The sequence below is a fragment of the Trachinotus anak genome, unplaced genomic scaffold (assembly GCF_046630095.1).
Source record: "Trachinotus anak isolate AG129_WGS33_773 ecotype Australia unplaced genomic scaffold, CSIRO_AGI_Tana_v1 ptg000007l, whole genome shotgun sequence".
NCBI classification, from domain to species: domain Eukaryota; kingdom Metazoa; phylum Chordata; class Actinopteri; order Carangiformes; family Carangidae; genus Trachinotus; species Trachinotus anak.
Genome location: NW_027273858.1, coordinates 21805115 through 21829179, shown reverse-complemented (window position 1 = coordinate 21829179; position 24065 = coordinate 21805115). Strand labels below are relative to the sequence as shown.

General features: G+C 40.0%; 1 protein-coding gene across 1 annotated transcript; it reads right to left on the bottom strand.

The window, feature by feature from the left end:
- Positions 1-2178: 2178 nt before the first annotated feature.
- On the bottom strand, positions 2179-23721 carry slc1a4 (solute carrier family 1 member 4). Its single transcript, XM_071481435.1, has 8 exons — positions 23080-23721; positions 14665-14707; positions 11161-11226; positions 7914-8080; positions 7563-7796; positions 6037-6231; positions 5812-5946; positions 2179-4591 (listed from the first exon to the last, which is right to left on the bottom strand). Exons 1-8 carry the CDS (start codon positions 23592-23594, stop codon positions 4354-4356), a joined length of 1593 nt encoding a protein of 530 aa, XP_071337536.1. The 5' UTR covers positions 23595-23721; the 3' UTR covers positions 2179-4353.
- Positions 23722-24065: the final 344 nt, after the last annotated feature.

Here is a 24065-nt window from a genome sequence, read left to right as displayed (position 1 = left end):
CCTTCAAGACTATCGGAATTTTACATTCGTGCATTAATCAGAATCAGCATATAACTGAATAATTCCACTGGGAAGAGAAGAGATGATGGTTGTGATGGTTATCAGCAATTACAGCTGCAATTTCTAATAAGTTCTGATTTTATTAAATAGTAGTGTCAAAGATATTAATCAGAAGCAGCACTGGGTTTTGAAAGAGTTTTAATAAAGCCATAGTGGACTGATAAGTTTTTTGTTTTTTTGTTTTTTTGCAGTTCTGTTGCAGTCTGCTGCATCTAAACCTGTAGAAGTCACTCAACAAGCCATAAAGCTCTGTTTAACACCAGTGCATACAGCAGTGACGGAGGCCAAAAGTCCTTAAAATGAGGAGTGCACCTAAACTCAACTCAAAAGTCCATTAATCCTTGAAGCCAAACAGAGATTAAACAGCACTGAGCAAAAATAAACACCCTATAATATGCAAAATATGTTTTAGAATTGGTATGTCTAAATATATTAAGCACTTTTAATACCTACCCCTTAAATGTACATCGCAATTAAGTTTTACTTTACAGTTTTACTTAAAGTGGGAAACTGTATCATTTTAATATGAAGGAGCTATTGGCCTCCTGCAATCACACAGTCATAAGAATGCAAGAACTACATCCTTGCTGCTAATAAGTTTGATTCGTCTCCATCCTGACATCTGCTGCTCTGGTCATCAGTATATTTGTAGCATTTTTCAGCCACAATAAGACCTTATCACTTCTCTAGCAACCTCAATTTCTCCTCACATTTTACCTCCTCTGTTTCCCCAGCACTGAACCGCCCACAGCTGTGTGCACTCTATGTTTTTTTAAATCCAAAATAAAAATCAATCAATCTTTGCTTTTCTAATCATCGTGATAATGATTATGATAATGCTAATTAATAATAATAATAGTAGTAAGAATGGAAGATTCTCCACTGGTAAGTGAATTACCAGATGAGTAAGATTTAACAAAGCACAGGCAGTAATTGACATTTGAACAAGCCAGAAATGTCAGCAGCAGGCCAAGATGCGATTACTTGGCCGGTGCTGTCGGTACCAACAGCCTTGTCAACCCCGCAGTGATGTGGGGGGGTTTAAAAGATATGATTACCCCTTAAAAGAGCATCAGTTATTCATGTAAAATGGGCCTGGTTCTACAAATTCCTTTAAAGGGCAGTGCACCCTCAGACTGCAGAATAATCCATTTCTCTTAGGTAGACGAAGCTGTCCCTTTTCCGTTCAGCTGCATGCAGTCGGACAAAGAGTTTAGGTTGACATCTCCTGTGAATTGAATAACATTATGACCTGATAATAAGATTAGAAACAGTGACATTCTCATTTTGGTTGCATGAAAATTTTTACTGTATCACCTTTAATGTGGACAGACAGCAGGACCAACAGCAAAGAGACAGCTGTAAAGTGTTAGACATTGACATGGCACAGGCAAGGTAGCAGGTATTCCTAAACAAAAACAACACAAACACAGAAATTAAAGAGGTTATTGGGAACACTGTTCAGTAGAATTCATTTAAAAAATTTATCATAACAATAAAAATTTTGACACTGAGAGAAAGTGTTAAAAGGAGAAAGTACAAATAATACAAAAAGTTAAAACAATTACAATAAATTAATATCAAATATATTTATACATATTTATATATAAGGTATGTACCACATTGCATGTAATTACATGTGATTGTACCAGATTAACTCAACTAAACCTAGTCATGAAACTCAGCTTTAGGTTAATAGAGCAGTTGGTAGCTTAGAAAAGTCATTTGACGAATCTCAAATGATAATATTGAGTAAGAAATTTTCAAACATACTAGTTCATACTTCATCTTTAAAGCAGATAGTTTCAACATACACACTATGATCCAAAACTAAAGCAGCTCCACTACATCAGAACAAGCATCTCAGACATAAAGTGACAGCAACATCAATGAAATTCATCTCACATACATAAAGATCCTTCACCTCTTAGTGGTCTTCACTTTACAGTATAACATCACAAGACTGAGTAAAGGAGCGGTCACATCACCAGTCGTTCCCTATGAATCTTAAATAATAGATCAAAAAAATAGGAAATATCACCACTGATCATTCAGCAATGTCAGCTGAAAAGTGGATGGACACAAAAGCTCACCCTCACTTTTTTTTAACTTCTGAACTTTCACATTAATTCCCATCACCACTAGAGGACAGCACAGGCTCATCCAGTCAGTCAAGTCCTGTATCCTAAAGGGAGACTTTCTGCTAAACCATTAGAAATTTGGCACAGCTTCCTTCATGTCAAAATCTATTCCATATTACATGGACATCATCTAAGACAGGGTCAAATCTGATCTTACAGTTTGTATCCCTACAGTAAGAAAAAGTACTTAGTAGTCACTTATTTGGAGTTATCTATGCTTAAAAAATCCCACCCAGTAAGGCATGAGCATGGTAATAACTAATGTTCCCTTTAAAATAATCTGGCAACCACAGCTAATAATTCATCCCACTGACTGAATAAAGATATGTCGACAGTGATCAGCCACTGTGCAAACTTCTGCCCTAAAATTTAGCTGGTAAGAGAGAAAGCATTTGAAATGCAATATAAATAAACTTTATTTAACTTCCATTGAAGGTTAATATGGACCATAAGAATCTATCACTGTAAACCACTGACCTTACATAAATCAAATGGGTCTTTTTAAGAAATGGGGGACTGGAGTGTTTCCATGCTGTCAAACATGTGGCTTTCACAATACTTGCAAACTAATGTTCAATCAATTGTAATTCTGGCCATGACTATGTCTTAAACAGTATCTTATAAGCTCATAAAGATGCTTCAAATAATGTACCCTTTGGCAGCCATGCTAGAGATCTTCAGCTTCTGGGAAAGAATGGCAGGTTGAGTTTCTCTGCTGTCTCCACAGGACCGGTCAGACTAGGTTAGTTTCTGCTCTGGATTTGATTGGGAGCTGTTTCTTTTCTCACCATAAATAAATCTAATAGCTTTTTGTTTAGTTAATTATTATTTCCAGCTAACACTATCAGGATAGCTTAAAAACATTAGCTAAACAAACACTAGCTAAGAAATAAGGGCATTAATCATTGCTAACTGATAGCTGCATGTTAACATTGCTTTAGCCAGCTAATTAGCAAACAAAGTAGATTGTTGTCAGAATGCTTGGTGCATAAATGCAGCTTTAGAGAGCTGGATGAGCCATTATTAGTACACAGACCCCAGGAGCAAATTTGTAAAGCTTGCTGGAAATGACGGCAGGTGACATTTTTACCTTATCCTGTTTGCATTTGGCATTTTATGAGGTCTTTTTCCATGACGGAGATTCAGAGAATCATGATTATGTAAATAACCCGATGTTCTGTTTACTTATGGATAAACAGGGTTAGATCATGATGGCTAAACATGCATATTAACGTGCTATTTCTAATGGTCCTGCGTTCAAAATCCTTTACCATACCAGGCCAGCTTGGTCATTAGGGACACTGGGTCACTGGGTTGTGGGGGGCTTGACCAACAAATAGGCCAAATTCCTGACCTTTCATTTGAAGGGTTAATGTTTGACACTGTCTGCTGATGGTCAGCAAACACAAGCCCAGACACATCCTGTAAACATCTCTCCAGATTGTGGCAACTATTAAACCTGGGAGCAAAAGTTCCTACTTCGATCTAACTAATAGAAAAACAGGATTTTGTTGAAGTGACTGAACAGGCTTCCTGGACATGTAATTATATGAGTGACCCTTGCAATCACTTGTTAGATGTTTTGACTGGTCAGAGTTTGGCAAATAGTTCTATAGTTAATGTTGGTCATTGTATTTGCTGTGTGAGGATAAAAACAAAGAAATGCACTTGATAATGTTCTAACGTACAAACTTATGGCCATGAGCATCTCATACGGTTCATGAGACAAACAGAACTATCACATTTATGGTAATTTTTTAGGGATATATCACAAAATGTTTTGAAAAAAATACAAAAAATGTGCCTTCAGTGAAAATTATTTTTAAAAACTTTTTGCAGTATTGAGGAAATGTTTTCAAAATTAATAATTTTCAAACCCATTATGTCCTAATCTGCATTGAAATACTCAGATGGAAACCCAACTATTAAGACATGAACCCAAGAGACCAAATTTCAAAACAGCAGCAGCATTGTGGACCGTCGATGCTCTAGACAGACTGTTACTATGGCACTTTTTTTTCCTCACAAGTGAAACCATTAGTGACCTTGTTTTGTTTTTTTTGAATGGACACTGAGTGAGAATGGTGTCCCATCAGCAGCAATGTCAGAAGTGTCGAAAGGTCGAAAGGCAAGAGAAAAAGTCTTGCTGAGTTCACAGGACAGACTCAATAGCTTCCGGCGTTGCCGCTAAAGCTTTGGTTTGGTGCATGACTAGTGGTGAGGTCTCCTCCTCCGCCTGGACGTTGGCCACCGCCTCCACCCGGACTTCTGCCAGCTCCCCGTCCTGCTGTTGCGCCTGCTCCTTCTTCATCTCCTGCTGGTTGATGTGGTGGAGGATTCCAGCGCCCAGAGCATCACCCTCCACATTCACCACAGTGGTCGTACGATCCCTGTACACAAGGTGGACATAAGAGTCAGACAGCAAAGGTCTGTTATAATCACTGGAGTAAACAGGTAAGGTAAGGTAAGGTAAGGTACAGTATACTTTATTGTCCCTCAGGGGAAAATTTTCTTCATCTCCAAGCCACTGCATCACATAACACAAGCCAATGCATGCAAGTATATTGTGTATATCATACAGACAAACCTATATAAAATGTGCTGCAGATTAACTTAACCTAACTCCAAGCTGATGGAAAAATGGCCTCAAATGGCACACACACAGGGCGGTGTATATAATTTATAAAATATATAAAAATTCACCCCTGTACAGTTGTCCTGAAGGGCAAAATTACCTATAAAGAGTCATATTTTCAGCCCTGGAGGTTGCTGCTTGGTTATAAAACAGTGATTACACAAATAAAACCAGGTATAATAATAAATTGTGATAGAAAACAATAGTTTGCCAAATAAAACCAGATATAAAAATAAGAATAAAAACCACAGTGGTTTCAGTAATGACCCGGATATACCAGGTATTGTAACTGTACTTTATTTATTGTCATTATTGGAATGATGGTGTAATAATGGGGGGAAATTATTTCTACCTCAGTTCATCTCTATTCATTCTTAGCTACTCCTATTCATGCCCCTATTATTTCCCCCCCTTTTTTATTGACAATGATGGCCTCTGAGTTAAATGTGCACCGTTTCCTCATTAAGAAAACTAAAAGAAAGGACTGAAGAGAGCAGAGTCCTCCTTATCAGCCCCCACAGCAAATACATGGAACAACAACAACACTGATAGAACTCTTGCTGCACAAAGCCCAGTGTCTTTTCTTCAAAACTGTGAGAACTCGTAGATACCCTGGATGGAATTTTGAAAGACAGTTTTTTTGCACCACTTGTGACCTGTGTTATGAAGCAGGACTGCCCTTTGAGATGGAAAACATTAACGTATCTCAGCAAGTTCATGTTTCACCTCATGTATGTTTGCTTTGTCACTACAAAACAGCAGAGCCTGGGGAAATTACAAAAGACTTATTGGGGAAATGACAACAGACTTATTTTTAACGGTTTCCCTTTACTTCCCGTCTGTGGACCTGCCTCTTGAGAAACCCTGATCTAGCTTTGCTTACTGTAATGTTGGCACAGTGTGCGCATACGTGATCAGGTATAGCTCTGTGTGTTTCCTAAAATGAGAGTCACTGGGTTCATGGGCTTTACTCACACAATCCAGTCAACAGCCAGCATGAGGGACAGGTCATTGGTTGGCAGGCCGATGGCCTCCAGGATGATGGCAATAGTGATGATGCCGCCGGCTGGGATGCCTGCTGCACCGACACTGGAGGCTGTGGCTGTCACCCTAGAAATGTAAATAAATAATGCCATGAACGAAAAAATACCTCTCATACCAATTATATAAGAAGCAACAGAGAAAGGGGAGTAAACTCACAGAATGGTGAAGATCTGTCCAGCGTTCAGCTCAGCATTGTTGAGCTGAGCGATGAAGACGGCAGCGATGCACTGGAAAATGGCCGCCCCATCCATGTTAACTGTGGCTCCGATGGGAAGGATGAAGCGGCTGATGCGTTTGTCCACACCGTTATTCTCCTCAACACACTTTATCATAGAGGGAAGAGTTGCTGAACTGGTGAGTGATAGGGAGAGATAAAGTGTATAGAGTGAATTTATTGTTCAACCATACGTTTGAAACTAATGCCAAACATTTTTATATATAAGCTTCTCAACCTTTACCCCAAAATCACTGCAAACCATATAATGTTCATTGTCAGGCTTGGATTGATATTCGATAATATTAAATATTGCTATATTTGCCACTATAAGCAATATTTTTCATTATACAGCTCAGCACAGAGACCACTGCAAAATTATCAGTTTCTCAGATTTTACTATTTATAGGTATTTGTTTGAGTAAAATGAACATATTTGTTTTATTCTATAAACTACTGACAACATTTCTCCCAAATAAAAATATTGTCATTTAGAGTATTTATGTGCAGAACATGACAAATGGTCAAAATAATAAAAAAGATGCAGTGTTTTCAGACCTCAAATAACACAAAGAAAACAAGTTCACATTCATTTTTAAACAACACAATACTCATGCTTTCATGAGTCTTGGCATACTCTCCACCAGTCTTTCACATTGCTGTTGGGTGACTTTATGCCACTCCCAGTGCAAAAATTCAAGCAGCTCAGCTATGTTTGATGGCTTGTGACCATCCATCTTCCTCTTGATCACGTTCCAATTGGGTTCAGGTCTGGAGATTGGGCTGGCCATGACAGGGTCTTGATCTGGTGATCTTTCATCCACACCTTGATTGACCTAGCTGTGTGGCATGGAGCATTGTCCCCCTATTTATTTAAAAAAAATGTATGTGCTGCTTCCTTGCAAAAACACTCCTGGATGACATTAAAGGCAGTCTATGGCCCCTTTAGATTATATTATGCTTCACACTGCAAAATAATGAACTTCATAAAATCATTTCATGTACTGCAGAGCCTTAAAATCTTAGAGTAAAAACAAAACAAAATGTTTAAAGCCCCACTAGAGGCCCTGAGAAGCTGCAGGTTTGTCTTTGGGGTGGTGCTACAACAAAGGTCATGTGTTCAATAAATCATGAGACATCATGTGCTCACTGTGGCACAAGAGTAAAGTTCATGCAGAGACAGGGGTTTGCCTTCTGCAGAGCATTAATACGCTCTGTAAATTTCATGACAACCCACCAAGATTTGGATCTTTCCTGTGCACAAAAGGAACTTTTCATCAGATAGCTGAGCGAGAGAGAAGGTCAGACTGCCAAGAGTAAATCCAAAGTTAAAGCTAAAAGACGACTGTGTGCCTTCTGAGTACTGTGCAGTGCTATTACTCTTCATTTAGGGAGATACACCCCTCTGACAACTTCCTTTTTACCTTTCTGTATAGTTCAGCAGGAACCCTCCGATGTGATAGTTTACCTGGAGCAGGTGGCGAAGGCCGTGGTGAAGGGCGTGATGAGGCCTGACAGGAAACTGAAGGGGTTCTTGCGTGTGAAGCCGAAGTAGATGAGAGGCAGGACGATGCCTCCGTGGATAATGTGGCCCAGGATCGAAGCAAAGATGTATTTTCCCAAACTAGTAACCAGAAGAACGACATCTTCCATCTCCACAATCTTACTGCCCACCAGGAACATGATGCCAAAGGGGATGTACCTGAGACACAACGAAACAAAGACAGGAAGTTTTTTTATATGAACGTTTACAACATGTTGTCACAAAATATCACGTGATGCAGTCCAAATATACCACAATCAATGCTGCTCTACGCACCACATGATCCAGGACACCAGCACCATGGTGGCCTCATTGAATGCATTGAAGAAGCGAATGAGCTCCTCCCCCTCGTCTCCCAGCTTTCTCAGCGCCACACCAAACACCATGGCAAATAAAACCAGACCCAGGATGTTCATGCCATCTGTTTCTGTACCAATAGGAACCTAAAAACACACAACAGAGGCACATTGCATGAGAACAGGCGTAAGGGAGTGTTGATATGTTAAGATTTGTTCACTGGCACTAAACACAGAGTTCAGCCAAGGCTAATTGGATTGTACTTTGTTGTTGTTTGTTTTGTAGTTTGTGCAAGAATAAGTCTTTTTTTTTTTTTTTTTTTAAATCAAGGGAAACTCAGTTCTAGCAATCTCTCCTGTATGGAGCATGAATGTCTGACAGTCAATGAGATGTTTCTCTATGAACCAGAAATGTCAACTTCATGGTGATGCTCAAGGAAAAGTCACAGGGTCACCAGAATCAAATGTCATCTAAGACCCGTGAATGTCTGTGCCAATCCTTCAAATAGTTGTCAACACATCAAACATAATTACACAATCTCAGCTGAAGACCAAAGGTGACCTCCCACTCAGGGGGCCCCCACTCTTTGGAACAACCTCTCTGAAGAGATCAGACTGATGAGCTCTGTGGCCTCCTTTAAATCTCTGTTAGACACATTTTTATAGGTGTGCTTTCTCAGCAAATTAACTTCCAACTTCTTAAATCTATTCTCTTGTTTCTTATTCTATTGATTCATTTAATCATTTTAGAAGATCTAATTTTCACTTCACCTCGTTGTCGCACTTTTTCTCTTATATCTCCTCCACAATGTTGTAAAACTTCTAAACCGTTGTTCATTTTTATCCTTCATCCTCAATTTTTATCTTGTTTTGTAGCTGAAAGGTGCCATATAAATAAGGCTTATAATAATAATAATAATTTCTCCTCTCTTTTTATTTATGGTGTGTTTGATGTTTGCCACATGCTTTTATACAACAAATGTAAAACAGAAATAATGACAGAATAAACGTGACTTATAAAGGGAACTTTAAACTGAAACAGTTTCCTGCACACTGGGCTTCATTTTCATATCACAACACTTGTGTGTATTTCATACATACAGTGTGAACGCAGCCTGCAGACAGTTAAACATGCAGATTTACTTCAAAGTGTATTCATCATCATTTTCAACACCACAGACAGCCGATGTTAAGAAGCTCTCAATGGTGTGTGAGTGTGCACTCACACTGAAAGGTTATTATTATTATTAATAGTATATGATTAATCCTCTGATGATTGTGAATGTCTGCACTGATGCACTAAGACATGAGCCAGACTGGTTTTCTCAGCTTGGACCTGGACCTCACTCTCTCATTATGGAGACATAAACCTGTTGAACAATAGTGCTGATATAATCTGTAGTAGCTTGTACGACGCCTGTTGCTACAGAGTGTGCATGTGTGGGTGCACAGGTCTGGGAGCAGTTGAAGCATTCAGTGAACTGGATGATGGGTAATGAATAAGGACAAGGACAAATCCTGGGCTCAATCCTCTGCCATTGTCCTGAGCTCTCCCACAGCTCCATCAGCTTCATCCCCTGGCACTCAGAGGGGACTGTCCACCACGACCCATGACAGACAAATACCATGGACCCATGCCAGGATCAGATCCCCCAACTGTCCCCCTATACTGGGTCGATGGGGACAAGCCATGGTCACTGGGGAAAAGTACCAGGATTTAGAAGATTATTACTGTTTGTCCAAAATGTAGGAAATTAGATCATCTTATATAGAAAGCCCCGACTGATTTAAAAACCTGTGACTGTAAATGTATCTGTTCTTTAAAGGCTCTTTAGTACGTGTGTATGATTTGAGTGCAGAGTGGCAGAGACCCTTTAAAACAGGCGGCTGCTAAAAATCCTGAAGTCTGAAAAGTCTTTTGTTCAACACTCTGAAGATCTTCATCCATCTGTTCCTCTGCTTCTGTCTCTCCCTCTGACAAACTAACAAACTCATCACAAACTCTGTAATGAGGACAGTGGCAGTCTGGAAATCTGCAACCGGCCCTCTGCCAGCCTGTGTTTGCTCCCCGTTCAGGCCAACACATCATCTCCCTCCCGGGGTCAAGATGACCTGTCACACTTGTGACCGACTGAGAGCTCATGTCACTACAAAAAACAGAAACCATTTTGACAGGGTTTATGCACTTGTTTTAAAGTTTTAAAAAGCCAGATCTGAATGTAAAAATAAACTTAATAGGTGAGCTACAGATCAGCGTCCGACCCTGTTAAACCCTGTTCGCTACAGATAATTTCCTGTTAGAGTCCAGTGAGAAAATTTAGAACAAAACCTGAATCTGTTTCCATAAAATCATTGACTCGTCCTGGATTTCATGATGTTGCATTCACTCAGAGTAAGACAGAGTAAGTTTTGTTGGGAACTGTGGGTTTCAGAAAGTTACAAATATTGTTAGACTAACTAAGACAGAGGATTGTGGATTTTGCTATATTGCTCCAGAGTCACTGTGAAGCGATCGTTTGATCAGCAAATACGGAGATGAGACATGCTTCAACGTACATATGACATGAATATTGTGTTGAGATAACTGCAGTGAATAAACCTAAAGTGTTTTTTGTGATAAAGACTAAATATAAACAAGGCTGTGTTTGACTAAGATGAACCTGAAGGTTACATCTCAGCCACTGGTATTTGCTCTTTGAATGTTTGCACAAGAAAGACTTTCTCTCTCCATTTGCACTTCAACGCTTCACTTTCACTGGAACAATGAATTATGAATCATTTTCTGATGATTCAGAAAGTCACAGCTAATGAAGCCCAAACATCTGCTCATGTTTGGACGGTTGGGTGAACATTTTTCTAATCTTTAAATGAAGAACAGCTTTATTTCTAATAACTACATAATCCTATTTTAAACAGCTCACATGACCAAGATCTCTCTTCCAAAAATGTCAGCATTTCACCATCAACCTTAAACCCATTCCCCCTAAAACAAGTCATCCATCCAAAGTGCTTATTCAGTGAGTTTGCACCCATGGGTGACTCACATACAGACACAGAAAACACTCAGAGAGCAAACAGTGATTTAACCATCTGCTTTTAATTTGACAGAGATAACTGACTCATGTAGGTGGGAGCACTGTCTGTGTGACAAACAGCATGTGTGTGCCTGTGTATGTAGTCGTGTGTTATATGTGTAACCGTGCACATGGGAGGTTTCCTGCTTGTACCTTTTGGTAGAGGGTGGTCCCGTTGGTGTCGTTCCCCACAGCAACCATCTTGTAGTCGGTGGCATACTGAAACACAAAGGGAAGGAAAACTTGTTTTAGCTCATTTTGGTTGATGCTGTTTGTTCATGTGTTTTTGTGTCAGCGTGGAAAATGACTGCAAATGTCTGTTGTGTATCCTGATACATGCTCATTTTGTAACAAGAGGCCGATGATGTTTCATCTCAAGTGCCTGTTAATGTGAACTGGAAGTAAATGAGTGTGTTTACATGTATATCAGTGTGCTCCTTTTGAAGTATCCCAGTTACCTGTTAGCGCCTGTCAATAAACTCATACACACACTGCCCGAATGATGTGCTGGCAGAGTGGCAGCAAGTCCTCCTAGCTGGTACTTTTGTTTTTGCAGAGTATTAGTGTGTTTTTGTCATTTGACGTCTTTAATCTGCTTTGTTGTTTCGTCTGAAGATGGAGAAAATAATGTCAGCTGGGGAGGACCGCTTCCACAGCCTATACGGTATGTTATTCTCCCAGACATGCTGTTTAACATCCCATACTGGCTGATCTGAAGGTGCCGTGCTGAGGATGCAGAGGCTAAGCTAAAGGCTAAGCTACAGGCTAGGAGATAGCGATGCAAGCCTTTTCTACTATCATTCTCATGGGAAATGTCATCTCCCTGGCTAACAAGTGTGATGAAGTGGAGTTTTATGGAGACCTGGTTAAACTACAACACTTCAACCGTTGTGTGGATGTGACTGGATTCACTACAGGGAGGGTGGACAGAGCAAGATAAGATAGATCTATGTATCTATCTAAAACACCCTGGTTTTTGAGAGCCAGATCAGTCCTCGTCTCCATTCATTCTGAGAGTCCAGGACTCCAGGTTTCTGCTCACTATCTGAAATCTGCCCACACACATCCTCAACTCACACCAGTGGTAGTTGGTCATGTAAAGAAAAGATACTGGATGGTGATGAATGATGCTGATGATGATCTGGGCACTGCAATGAAAGTCTGGCATTTTAGCACTTGTTACTGTTTGTTGACTTGTGATCAGATGGAGAGTCAGTAAAGCTTAGTGATAAATTCAGCGGTGTCCTGGTGTCTGATCAGAAACCTGGACCATGTTAACATCATGGCTACAAGGAGATAAATAACCAGGCTACTCTGTGTTCCCTGCAATTAGCCAAAAATGATCAAAAACATGGTAAAACACAAAACTGGGACAATCGTGTGCATATGGAGTGAGATGAAAAGGTCATTGTCAGATTTATGTCAGTGTGTTCAGTACAGAGCAGGAGCTGGGAGGTGGTTGGCTCGGCATAAAGACTGGAAGCAGGGAGAAACTACAGAACCACACTGAATTCATCAGAGAAAAAATGTTAGAGGCCTCAGGTATTATCTTATAATTATCTCATAAAATATGAAAACACTATCACAATTATGAGAAAGTGTTTCATATTTTATGAGATTGTGATCTCGCTCTCATGAGACAGGTTATGGTGGTTGTCAGTCATCACATGATGGCATTACCAGATTTAATTTTCTTTTATTTCTTCTATGGTTTGAGGAAGTGGGACACATTAATGTCACTGACTAACGTGGTAATATTATCATCAATATTATGATTATAAGCAGAAGTATCTCAGTGCTTCAGAGTTAATGTATCAGACACTGAGTGACAATAAAACAAGGAGAATAACACAGACATCTAACGTCCTTCAGATAGTTCAGGCAGAACTCAGATCTCTGTTTGTTGAGCAGCAGCTGAACAGCAGACGGTGCTTCAGGGACACATATAGTCATATATTTGAAACAAAAACCTGTGACCACATCGAAATCTATCAAAATAAAGCAATAAAGTACAATAAAATGTGTGGCAGTGACCATATCGCTTAACTTTGTGATCAGGTAACAGAATAACGAGAAACTACAGTATGAGGTCATTTCTCATGAGATCTTTTGTAGAAATAATGAGATAATGAGTCATAATTATCAGATAAGACATTTTGTTTTCTTTGGTAAATGCAATGCACTTCCAGCTGAAGTGAAATGTAGAAGAATTTGTGGTTTTAGAAGGTGTTAACATGGTGCAACTTTTTCTTGATGGCTTGCACTTCTGTTTTTCACCAAGAAATAGTTACACCACATAAGGATTACAAAGTCTGTACATGTGTTACTGAGCTTTAGAGATGTTAGTATACATATGTTTAACTTAGCTAGCTCTGCTTCCAGGTTTTATGCTAAGCTAAGCTTTTGCCTCAGAGCTCCAGCTTCATAATCAGCCCACAGTCATAAGAGAGACATCGATCTTCTCATCTGACTCTCAAAAGTCGCCCAAAAGTCAAACTACTCTTTTAATTTCAGTCATTTAATCAGAGCAACATTTCAATTTTGTCACTAAGTGAAAACCTGAAGTGAACGTTAAAGGTTAAAAAGGTTAAAAGTGTTTTTTTGATGTTTGAGAAAATTTTGTATATTATACACAAAAGTAGTTTTTGTGACAAACTTTTTCAGTGTTAACAAATGATCATGAGCTGAAACTGATGGAAAATAACATGACTTAAAGACAAAGTCTTTCCATTGTTCTTGTGAAGCAGCATGCAGGGAGTTGGGGCCCAGATTTTCGGCTTTGTCCCTCCCTCTGTGCTTCTCTTCAAACAGGCCTATAGGAAGACAGTTTCCAACATCTAAACAGACCTGCGTGGACTTTAAAACAGGCTCCAGACATGTGTTTAAACGTCCGTTTAAACATCTAGCTGCTTGTCTTTTTGTGTCAGGCTCCCCTCTCCTCTGCTGTCTTGGTTTAATCCACACTTGGACACTTTCCTCAGGGGCTCTACCACTGTATAGGCTGGGTGGGGGTGGGGGGTGAATATTGAACTCCGTGACCTGACTGCACTTTGAAGCTCCATTTACTCTCCCCATGAGAAGTCACCAGCTTGTTTGTGGGTTTATAATTCACTGGCCTGGTTTTAGGGAAATTTAAGGCAATCAGTTCAATTACATGAGTGTGTGTCGGTGTGTGTGTGCAAGTAAGTGCGTGCTATCTTCGGTGTGTGTGTGTGTGTGTGTGTGTGTGTGTGTGTGTGCACAGCCATTTTGTGTCCTCACATCCCCAAATATTGAACTTTCCTGGTTCCTTATTTTAGTCTTAACAGACACGATCATAATTCTAGGAAGTGGAGCGGGCCGTGTTCAAAAGCAGCGAGGCGAGGTGGGTTGCTAGGCTGGCTGGAATGGAATGGTCTCGCCATGGTAACGGCTGGTAAGGGACAAGGAAAAGAGGCACTGGGGCGAACAGCGGAGAGCAGCCGGTCTCTATTCTGAACGTCTCCTCATTAAGAAGCTCTCAGCGCTGCAGCCAGAGAATGAACACGGAGTGGCATCCGCGTGTTTGGTGAAATAAATTCTGACAAACAATCCACATTAGACACAGGTGGTAAAGAAAAACAGACAGGGAGTAGTGATGGAGCCCGTGGTGTGGTGAAGTGAGGAGCTGGCACTCACAGAACGGAAAGCAGCAGCCACCAAGTTTGCTGGGAATAGATTCCTGAAAAAGGAAAAGAAAAACAGGTTAGATCCACAGACAGTTGCAGTTTTCCTGTTTCATTTCATGTAATTCACCAAAGATTCAGGAAATATTTGCTCTTTGCGTGAACTGTTGCGTTTCTCTCTGTAACAAAGTAAGGTCTCAACCCTATCAAGTGCCTGGAGATAATGTATGTTATGATTTGGTGCTACACAAATAAAATTGAATTGAATTGAATATTCAAAACAGTGACAAAACAACAACTGAGTACCAGCCCCAGAACAACAAGTCTTTCAAAACCATGTGGTTGACCCATCTGAACAGTAAATTGTTCACAGGATTTGTTTGTCATCACACACTCTGCACTTTGGCTCTTTTCCCAGGGTCCACTGCTCCCTAAATTCCCTGACAGTGCAATTGTTCTAGCACTGATCTGCCGTCTGGTTCATCTTTTATTAAAACAAATCAGTAAGGTCTTTACTAAGATTAGATCTTAATGGAGGTTTCCCTGTGTTCATTTACACTTTACCTTTCCTTCATAGTCAAATTAAGATATTTCTTTTTCAAGAGACATTCAAGTAAATGACAGAAAGATTACGTCTGTACTGGTGTTGTGGGGCCGTATTTGGACTTTCTAAGCAGGTTTAGGGTATGCGGTGTGTTCACACTGGGAAACATAAAGTATCCTTGAAAAAGACTAACCTTGATTTTGATACTAATTGTGAATGGTGGTAAATCGGCTTCAGAAAACAAAACAAAAAACAAATATTATATCTTACTAAAGTAGCCTAATAGTTTGTTTAGTGTGTGTCAGTGCAAGTCATTTGTACAAAACAGTAAAGTATTTTGATTTTTGAAAAAAAAAACAAAAAACTGCACTTTGAACGGAACAGAAGCCACATTTCCATTGAGGTTTGGTGCAAAATAGAAGCAATTTGTTTTAGAAAAATCAACAAAACACAATTGCCAATATTCTGTGTTTCCATTGGGTGATGTTATCTATATCATTTTTTAACATGGTAACACAATTTATCATGATGACCTATTTCCAGCATCTCCTAACTGTTGGGATGATTGCATCCACCACAACATCTAATCCAAGGCGTCAAGGGCACGTGGTGCACGTAATAATGGAAAGGCAAACCTCTTATATCTGGCAGCAGACATGTATCAGGGATTTTTTGTAGATGATAGTCTGCAATGTTTTTGGATGTGACTAAAGTCATGTCATGTCATGTGACTTAAATGCAGAAAAAGTGTTTCAACACATTTGAGTTTGTTGAAATTCGTGTATTTCCATTTCTCGTTTTTTTAGTTGGCAATTTCAGATTGCACATTAAATGGGTTAATGGAAACGTGCCTGGAATTTCACTTTATTTTAATTTATTGTTTGTGAATTTAAATAAATTTACTGTTTGTGGCTACACAGGCATGAACAAACAAAAATGTTAGTAAGTTTGCATGGTATACAATGGTATAAAAATACCATTTCCTTCTTAAAACAACATGCAGTAAGGAGTAATCTAATCTTTGTAACTGACTTGTGAAGATGAAGGATATGGGCACATTTGGTGTAAATGTCTACGGCTACCACAGAGTGTCAATACTTACTGTATAATGACTGATAGACCATCCTAATATGCTGTCAAGACATTTGTGTATGCCATGTATGATGTACTATACATCATACATGGCAGGGTATGGAGTTCACCGTTACCACGACACTGGTAACAGTGAAGGTAACACTCCTTGCTTTCAGGCCAGGTGATAGATAAGGGTTAACCAAAGGTCAAGATTAACAAGGTGGGCTACATGTGTAAAACATTCGCCTGTGGAGTCCGCTCACACATGAGTCAGCACACTCTGGCTTCATGCTTCTGTCTCGAGTTGTTTATGTACTGGTCTCCTTATGAAAACCAGTTTGACATTTACACATTTAGAACTACAGGCATTTTGTCTCATCCTCACCTCACACAGGGAACTGGAATTCATAATTGAGTATGGGTTATTTTAGATTGAAGGATAAAGTCACCGCCTTGAGGTTTAAGGGTGTGGAGTGCATATTAATACAATAAAGTTCTGTAACAGCGGAGGTATTATTGGTCTGCAGAGGCGCAGGCTGCAGTTTCCATGGATGTTCTGTACAACATTTGGCACGTTGACAGCACAGATAGAGACAACACTCCAGGGCTGCAGAGACTGTGGAGTTTGTATCAAGGCTGATATTACAGGAGATTCATTTTTATATAAAACTAAAAGGTGTGTTATAGAGCAAATGTTGTTGCATTTTTAAAAATCAGTTCTTGTTAGAGCAGTAAAAGCCTCACCAATGAAATGATTCCTCTCACTAAAGAATGACTGAAATCCTTCCAGTCAGGCCAGTTTGCAGCATTTGACCTGGAAAACATCCAGTCAACTGGTGGCCAACTGGGAACTGCTTTAAAGCAGAAAATAAGTCAGTGCTTTTAGATTATTCAACATAAAATTTAACTATACCAATTTGCAAAATGAATAAATGTGGTTTATCATTGTGTTCGTTAGTGGAGCAATCAGTTGTTACAGCCATGCCACCAGCTCTGTGAGGCTGTTCCTAGGCACAGTGGTGCTTTAAGCTAAATGCTAACATGCGCACAATGCCAACATACTGATGTTTAGCAGGTTTAAGGCTCACCGTGTTAATCTCCTCGTTTGGTGCGTTATCACAGTAAAATTTATTAATTAGCACCATAGTTATAAAGACTTAGCACTAACAACCCAAAATGTCAACAGTTAGCATATCCAGCGTTCACTTAACATCAGCAGAATGGGAAAAATAATCATTATTGTTGGAAGTGTTCACATTATTCTAAGATGTTAGCACTAGAGCTAACCTTGTAGTCACACTGAAAAAAAAATCACCTGAATCAGCCACTTTTACTAAAATGATTGTGTTCATTGTAGCCTATTTTTGATGCCACCCACTTTAGTGCAGAGTTTGTCAACAAGTGTGAAATTCATTTCACAAAGTGGAAGTCGGTTTTTCCAAGCGATATGATATGCCTTAATCCTCTACAGACCATAAATGTCTGTACAAATTTTCATGGCAATACATCCAAAGTGGCAGACCAACCAACCAACCAACAGACAGACTGCTACAAATAATTTAAATGTTTTGATTTTGTTAAAGTCTCACTTGATCACAATTAGTTGTTTGTCTTTTTCCATCACTTCTGTTCTTTGTGTTCGCACATGACTTGTGTATTTTGAATTTGTCCATAGCATCAGGCAAACTAATTAACAGCAGACATTGCTCCACATTAAACAGTAGAGGTATGGACCTCAGATAAATGTTAATCCACAGTACACAGCAGGAGCATTTTGATAATTACTCAACTTTATAACCAAGAAACAAAATTAAACTGAAAAGAGGTGATGTGCAAAGCAAAGATAATTTTGAAAAAAAAAAAAACTATTGTAAGAATCTATAAAAAAGGGTACATCAGCAGTTTTTTGGCACAAATGGAACCACGTAATATTTGCAAAAGCTGAGTCTTAAAGGAAAATTATTTGTGACTTTTATGCATTTTGAAGTTAAAGAGATCAGTGTAAAAATGTCCTAATAGCTGTTTCTGCTCCTGTAGTCATGGAAGTGACACTATGATAATATTCAGCTTTGATGGAAGTTTATTATTCATCTTATAAATGGACAGTCTGCTTTGGTACATCGTCCTTTTTGTCACTTCTATATAACTCCATTATAACAGATTTTTCCTTAACAGTCTGTCTGTATAGGCACCATGCTGAGTTTATTTTCACCACCGTAAGTGAAGCACACAGGGATTACTGGAAGCCTGTAGGCCTGTTCCATGTATCGGTGTGTGTTTGTTGTAACTTTATCCTCTGGGGTCACACTGCATTGTACAAAGAAATACAGACTTTACACACATTTATTCCCATGGCCACACCACAGCCAAGCAATTCAGTCCATAACCCTTTGACCCCCTTCAACCTTGCCTTCAGGCCAGAGCCAAATGCTGCTTCAGCTGCTAAATATGTCGGCTCCACTGACCACACGGGCAGGTAGCCATGTTATCTTCACTTGCTTGTTTCTTCTCCTTCCTAATGCTGCTAAGAAATGAAGTTATTTAATAAAATTTTTGCTGCCACACACTCAGCTTACGCTCTTATTTTCTCGGAGAAGGTGTTCAGGTTTCCTGCTATCACATGGTCGAGGTGAGAATCTGGATTAACCCTGGGAAACCAGAGCTGAGAACTGGCATGCTTTTCCCACAGAGGCAGCCCAGAGCCCCACTGCCTCCTCTCTGTGGACTGATTTTTAAAGCTCTGTTACATAACGGCTTAATTTCTTAATTAACTGAAGCCACACATCATGTACAATCCTCGAAATTCAAGAAATCAGGGTTATTCAGACAATGTGGTCTGGAGTGGTTCTGTCTTTTTGTTGACTCTTGGCTTTTTAATGTCCTGTGTTAAACAGTTGTGGCTACTTTACTGCACAACAGCCAATTATGATTGATTCAACCAATGCAGAAATACTAGTTATGAAACAGTTATTGAATTTTATCCAAAATTATTTTAATAAGTACACAAAACTGTCTGCAAACTTTGGTATGATGAGAGTGGGAATATCAAAGCAATTTTTCTTTTTATCTTTGAAACAGAATCAGGAAATAAAGCCCTGTTCAAATTTTTAATTAACTTAATTTTTACAATCATGATTTTCAATAAGTCCTTGAAAAGATTTCATATGCTAAAGGATGGAAATATTTATGGAATTACATATTCAGTTGGTATAAAAAAATTAACTTACCCCATTATTGAATGTTATTAAAAAGTTGAATGTATTGTATGCTTTATGTATGACTTTATTTGGGAAGTTGCACGTGTTATTTGAAGCTTGTCTTTAATATACTGACAATAATAACTTACAATTTTATAGATTTGCATTCTGTGTGAATAAAGAATGGTAAGAGTTTTAAGTGAATGGAGTTTAGCTTGTGTCAAATATGTAAAGCAAACCTGTAACAAACTTGCGTAACTCTACAGCAGCATGCTGTTGTGCTCACAGTGACAATGCTAACATGTTTAGCAGGCACACTGGTCACCATGGTCACCATCTTAGATCAGCAGATTTGTTTTGCAGGAATTTAGTCATAAACTAAAGTGGGGCTGTCCTCCAGGAAGAATGATAGATCAACGACATGATCATTCCTGCCATGTATTTATTATTGTAACCATGACAACTAAGTTGCTCAACCTTAACGAAGTAAAAAGTTTTAACCCAAATGACAATCTTTGCCTAAACCTGGCCAACCTTTACCCAGAGCATTTCGTATGACAGATTCATATTGCTGTTTAATTTGATGGCCTTATGGACAAACATATTGGACCAATTCAACCTTGAACCTGAAGGTGGTGCAACATGAAAAGACAGAAGATCACCAAGGTTGCTACAATTCATCCTGTAGAGGACGTGAATGTGCAGGTACATATTCATGGCAATCCATGCAACAGCTACTGAGACAATTAACTTAAAACATGTCAACCTCACGGTGGCACCAGGGGAAAAATCAGGGGGTCACAAGAAAGAGCATCATCTACAAATCTGATGCCAACCCATCCAATAGTAGTTCAGATATTTTAGTCCGCACTAACTGGTGCACAGACCAGCTGACCAACCAACCAACAAATCAACTGACCCACCAACCAACAGAATAACTGACCCACCAAACAACAGATCAGCTGACCAACTAACAGGCCACCCACTGACCCTGATATTACCATGTTGCTAGCATGGCTAAAAACATGAATGAACTGTCTTTAGGTTGTCTTTCCACAGAAATAATTCCAGTGTGCTGTAGGAGAATTTGATTCATCAGTTAGTAACTTCTACCTGAAGTTACCAACATGGCTTAAGTATTACAAAACGAGGACAGTATTTCTCATAATCTCACTTTGAGAACATAAAATAAACAGGTAAAAAGCAGATACTGGCTCCACATGAAAAGAGGTAATGTTACATATTTTGAGGACACTAAAAGCCTCTTTTTGTGTTATATGATCCTTAAAGCTCAACATGGGACTCTGACGCCCTGTATGCCATGTAATGACAGTGGAAGGAGAAACCACACTAGTTCAGTCACCTCCTCACAGATCAAAGGAGAAGTTGATTGTGTCAATATTTGGATTTTAACATCATGTTAATCAGGCTGAAGTTACTTTTATGCCCTGAATGGTAAAAATCTCTGGGTAAATGCTGAGTAGTTGTAAACCCCGAATGAAAATGATCCTATTTAAATACTCCTGAAACTGTATAACCTATAGTCCAAATGTAGCAACAGAGGAATAAAAATAAGAGAAAGTGTTGGCTTTCAATCCTGTACTGGTCTAATCCTTCCTCAAATGTTATGAGCAGCTGCACCACTACAAAAATAGAGTTGGACTCTAGTGTAAGACTGAGAAATAAAAGCAGACTGTCCACCTGCTATCGTGATAAGGCTGAAATGCGAACAGCAGCAGACAGTGTTCAGTTTGTACAACACAGAGCTGCCTGGGTTTATTCCTTCGCCTTTTTTTCCCTTCCTCAAAATACACTGCACTCTTTCAACAGCTGTCAGCTTTCCCCCACACTGTGGGAACTTATTATTAGGACTCCTCCTGTCTGGGTGAGTGAAGGCCAGTGAGCATTCAGATATCTACAGCCTGAAGCTGCCAGTCGCTGGTATTTTTTTTACCTTTACACAAAACATTTTCACATTAAGAAAAAAAACTTCACAAACAGTTCCCCTAAGTCCTGCTTTTACTGTCCCACTCAAAGGGCAAGGCAAGAGGAGAAGCATCATAGAACTACTCTGTTGTAGGTAAAGGGGCTAAATTCAAAGGCACAGAAGTTTAATCAGTTAGTTTCAAGTGGTTTGTATTGTTCACCCACTGATAGGAACGTGAGCCAGGTTAGTTTTGCCCGATGGATGATATGTAGTTGCTATAGTAATTCTACAACAACAGAATTACTATATTCTAAATACATTAAGTATTTTAAGCAACACAAAAATAGACAAGTGTAATATATTATTAGAAAGTACACTTGAATAGTACAACTGACGCCATAACATTTAAGCAATATTTTAACGTTGTAGGTGGTGGAGTTGGAGCTAATTTCAACTACTCTATATACTTGTGTATAGTGTTTAATCTATAAAAATGCATCATATTTTATAAAATTGCCATGGGTCATCGTGTTCTGTGCCAGTGGCTACCTTCAGAAAGACACATCCGCTCCCTGAAAGCAAGAACTGAGAGGCTGAGGAGTTTCTTCCACCATACGGGCTTTAAACTCTTAACCACCGTCAGCTTTTGCTGCGCGGTTGTTAGGCTGCTCATCGGCTTGGTTTACTTTTTCCGCTTTTAGAGGTGTATTTTCTTTCTTATACATACATAATATATATAATTTAATACCTTTTGCAGTCTACTCTTAGATTCAGATTTTGTGTGTGTATTTATTAAAATGTTAATTATTCAGCACAGTTGGTGGATCAGGGCTTGTTGAATTTTCACCGGAGTTGTACCTGCTACATGTGACTGTAATGTTTCCTTGATCTTTGGGTTTTGTGTATTAATAATATAGTCAGGAAGGTAAAGCTGTCAAATAAATGTAGAGGAGCAAAAAAGAGAGTATTTTAGTTATAGTTTCTTCCCACTTTTGGTTGAGCTGCATCTGGAGCAAAGGGTGGAGGATGGGAGTAGTTTTTATTTTTCCATGTTAAGTTAAAGGAGAACTACTTCTGTAGGTCATGGATGCAGGACAGGATTGTGTAGTGATGCATTATCATCATTATTATCATTCATAGCAGAGCCTGTGTGCATGGCACTTAACCTGATGGGGCGAACCAGTTAATTCAACTGAGGACAAGAACATGAGCAGTTGATGGTCAACATGTTGTTAGGAGGGGGAATCACCTTCCATGTAATTCTCCACAAACTAACAGGGAGGAGACCTTCTGTTGTCAGTGGTCCAGACCCAGAAAAACCGACCTCTTAGAATTTAACAAACATGACCAATTGTGGTTTAAATCGCTCAGTACTGACATTTTCATCCTGTGATAGTCAAACAGGATAACCTGAGTGTTCTTTTTAAATAATACCACAGACTGTTCCACCATGTGCTAAGCTTACTACGTCTTTATGAGTGTGTGCGCCGCCCTCAGATCTCTCCATGCGTGGACCCACTCGTGTGTGTAACCAGTGTTACCATCGCGCCTGAAGCATGATGTGCCATAACCCCCCCTCAGAACCACAACCGCATCCCATCAGCCTGCTTCTCGTTCAGCGCTGACCTGTATGTCAGTGTGTCATGAGTCAGGTGGTTACAGATGGTCAGAGTGTTGCTTCGGTACCTGGCCAGGTCCAAAAAGGAGTCCGCGGTCTCCTTGTTGCTGCTGACACTCTCCAGCCCCAGGGTGTTGGTGTTCAGAGCTCCAGCGCCCACGCCGGGTTTGATGATGAAAGCCAGGGCCACCCCGATCCCCGAGGCGATCAGCGTGGTCACCAGAAAGTAGGCGACTGCGATGCCCCCCAGCTTGCCCAGGGAGCGTGTGTCCAGGCTGGCGGCGCCGGAGACCAGGCTGCAGACCACCAGGGGCAGGATGATCATCTTCAGCATCCGAAGCAGCATCTCTCCGGGGAAGGCGAAGTAGGTCATCTGCGCTTTGGTCAGGTTCATGTTGCGGACCATCATGCCGAGCCCGACGCCCACCAGCACCCCGGACACCGTCATGATCACCAGCAGGTTCTTCCTCAGAAACTCCGTCAGCTTCTCCAAGAAGCTCTTCTGCGCGCCCTTCTCCAGGATCCTGTCGGTGGAGGCCGAGCTGGGCATGGCGTGCCCGTTGATCTCGCTCTTTTTCTCCATCTCTCCGTCTCTTCAGAGCAGCGTGGGAAGCTCAGTCCGGTTACAAGCAGCGTGGGTTAGATGCACACACACTGCGCTGCGTGAAGGCTGGTCCGGTGTGAGGGCTGAGCGCAGGGCGCAGAGAGAGCCAATGGAGAAGGAGCGACGACACAAAAAGCTGTGGAACATGCGCACAAATGCCAGCACTTTATACTGAGAGCAAATGATGCAAGAGCAGGGGAGATTGCCAGGGTCTCTGGAAATGTGGCACATTTTCCTCTGCGGAATCAAAAACAGATGATTACAATAGCAGAGGAAGAAGGATTCCCGAATCCTCTGCTTTATTTCTTTTCTTTTCTCAGTATGTATAAGACAGACAAATATTCTCTCTCCTCCTGTGTCCCCTCTGCTCTTTGGCCCTGTTATAGAAGCATTAGTTACATAATGTACATGTAGCTTTTGGTTGAAAAGAGGAATCTGAGAGGTTCTTCC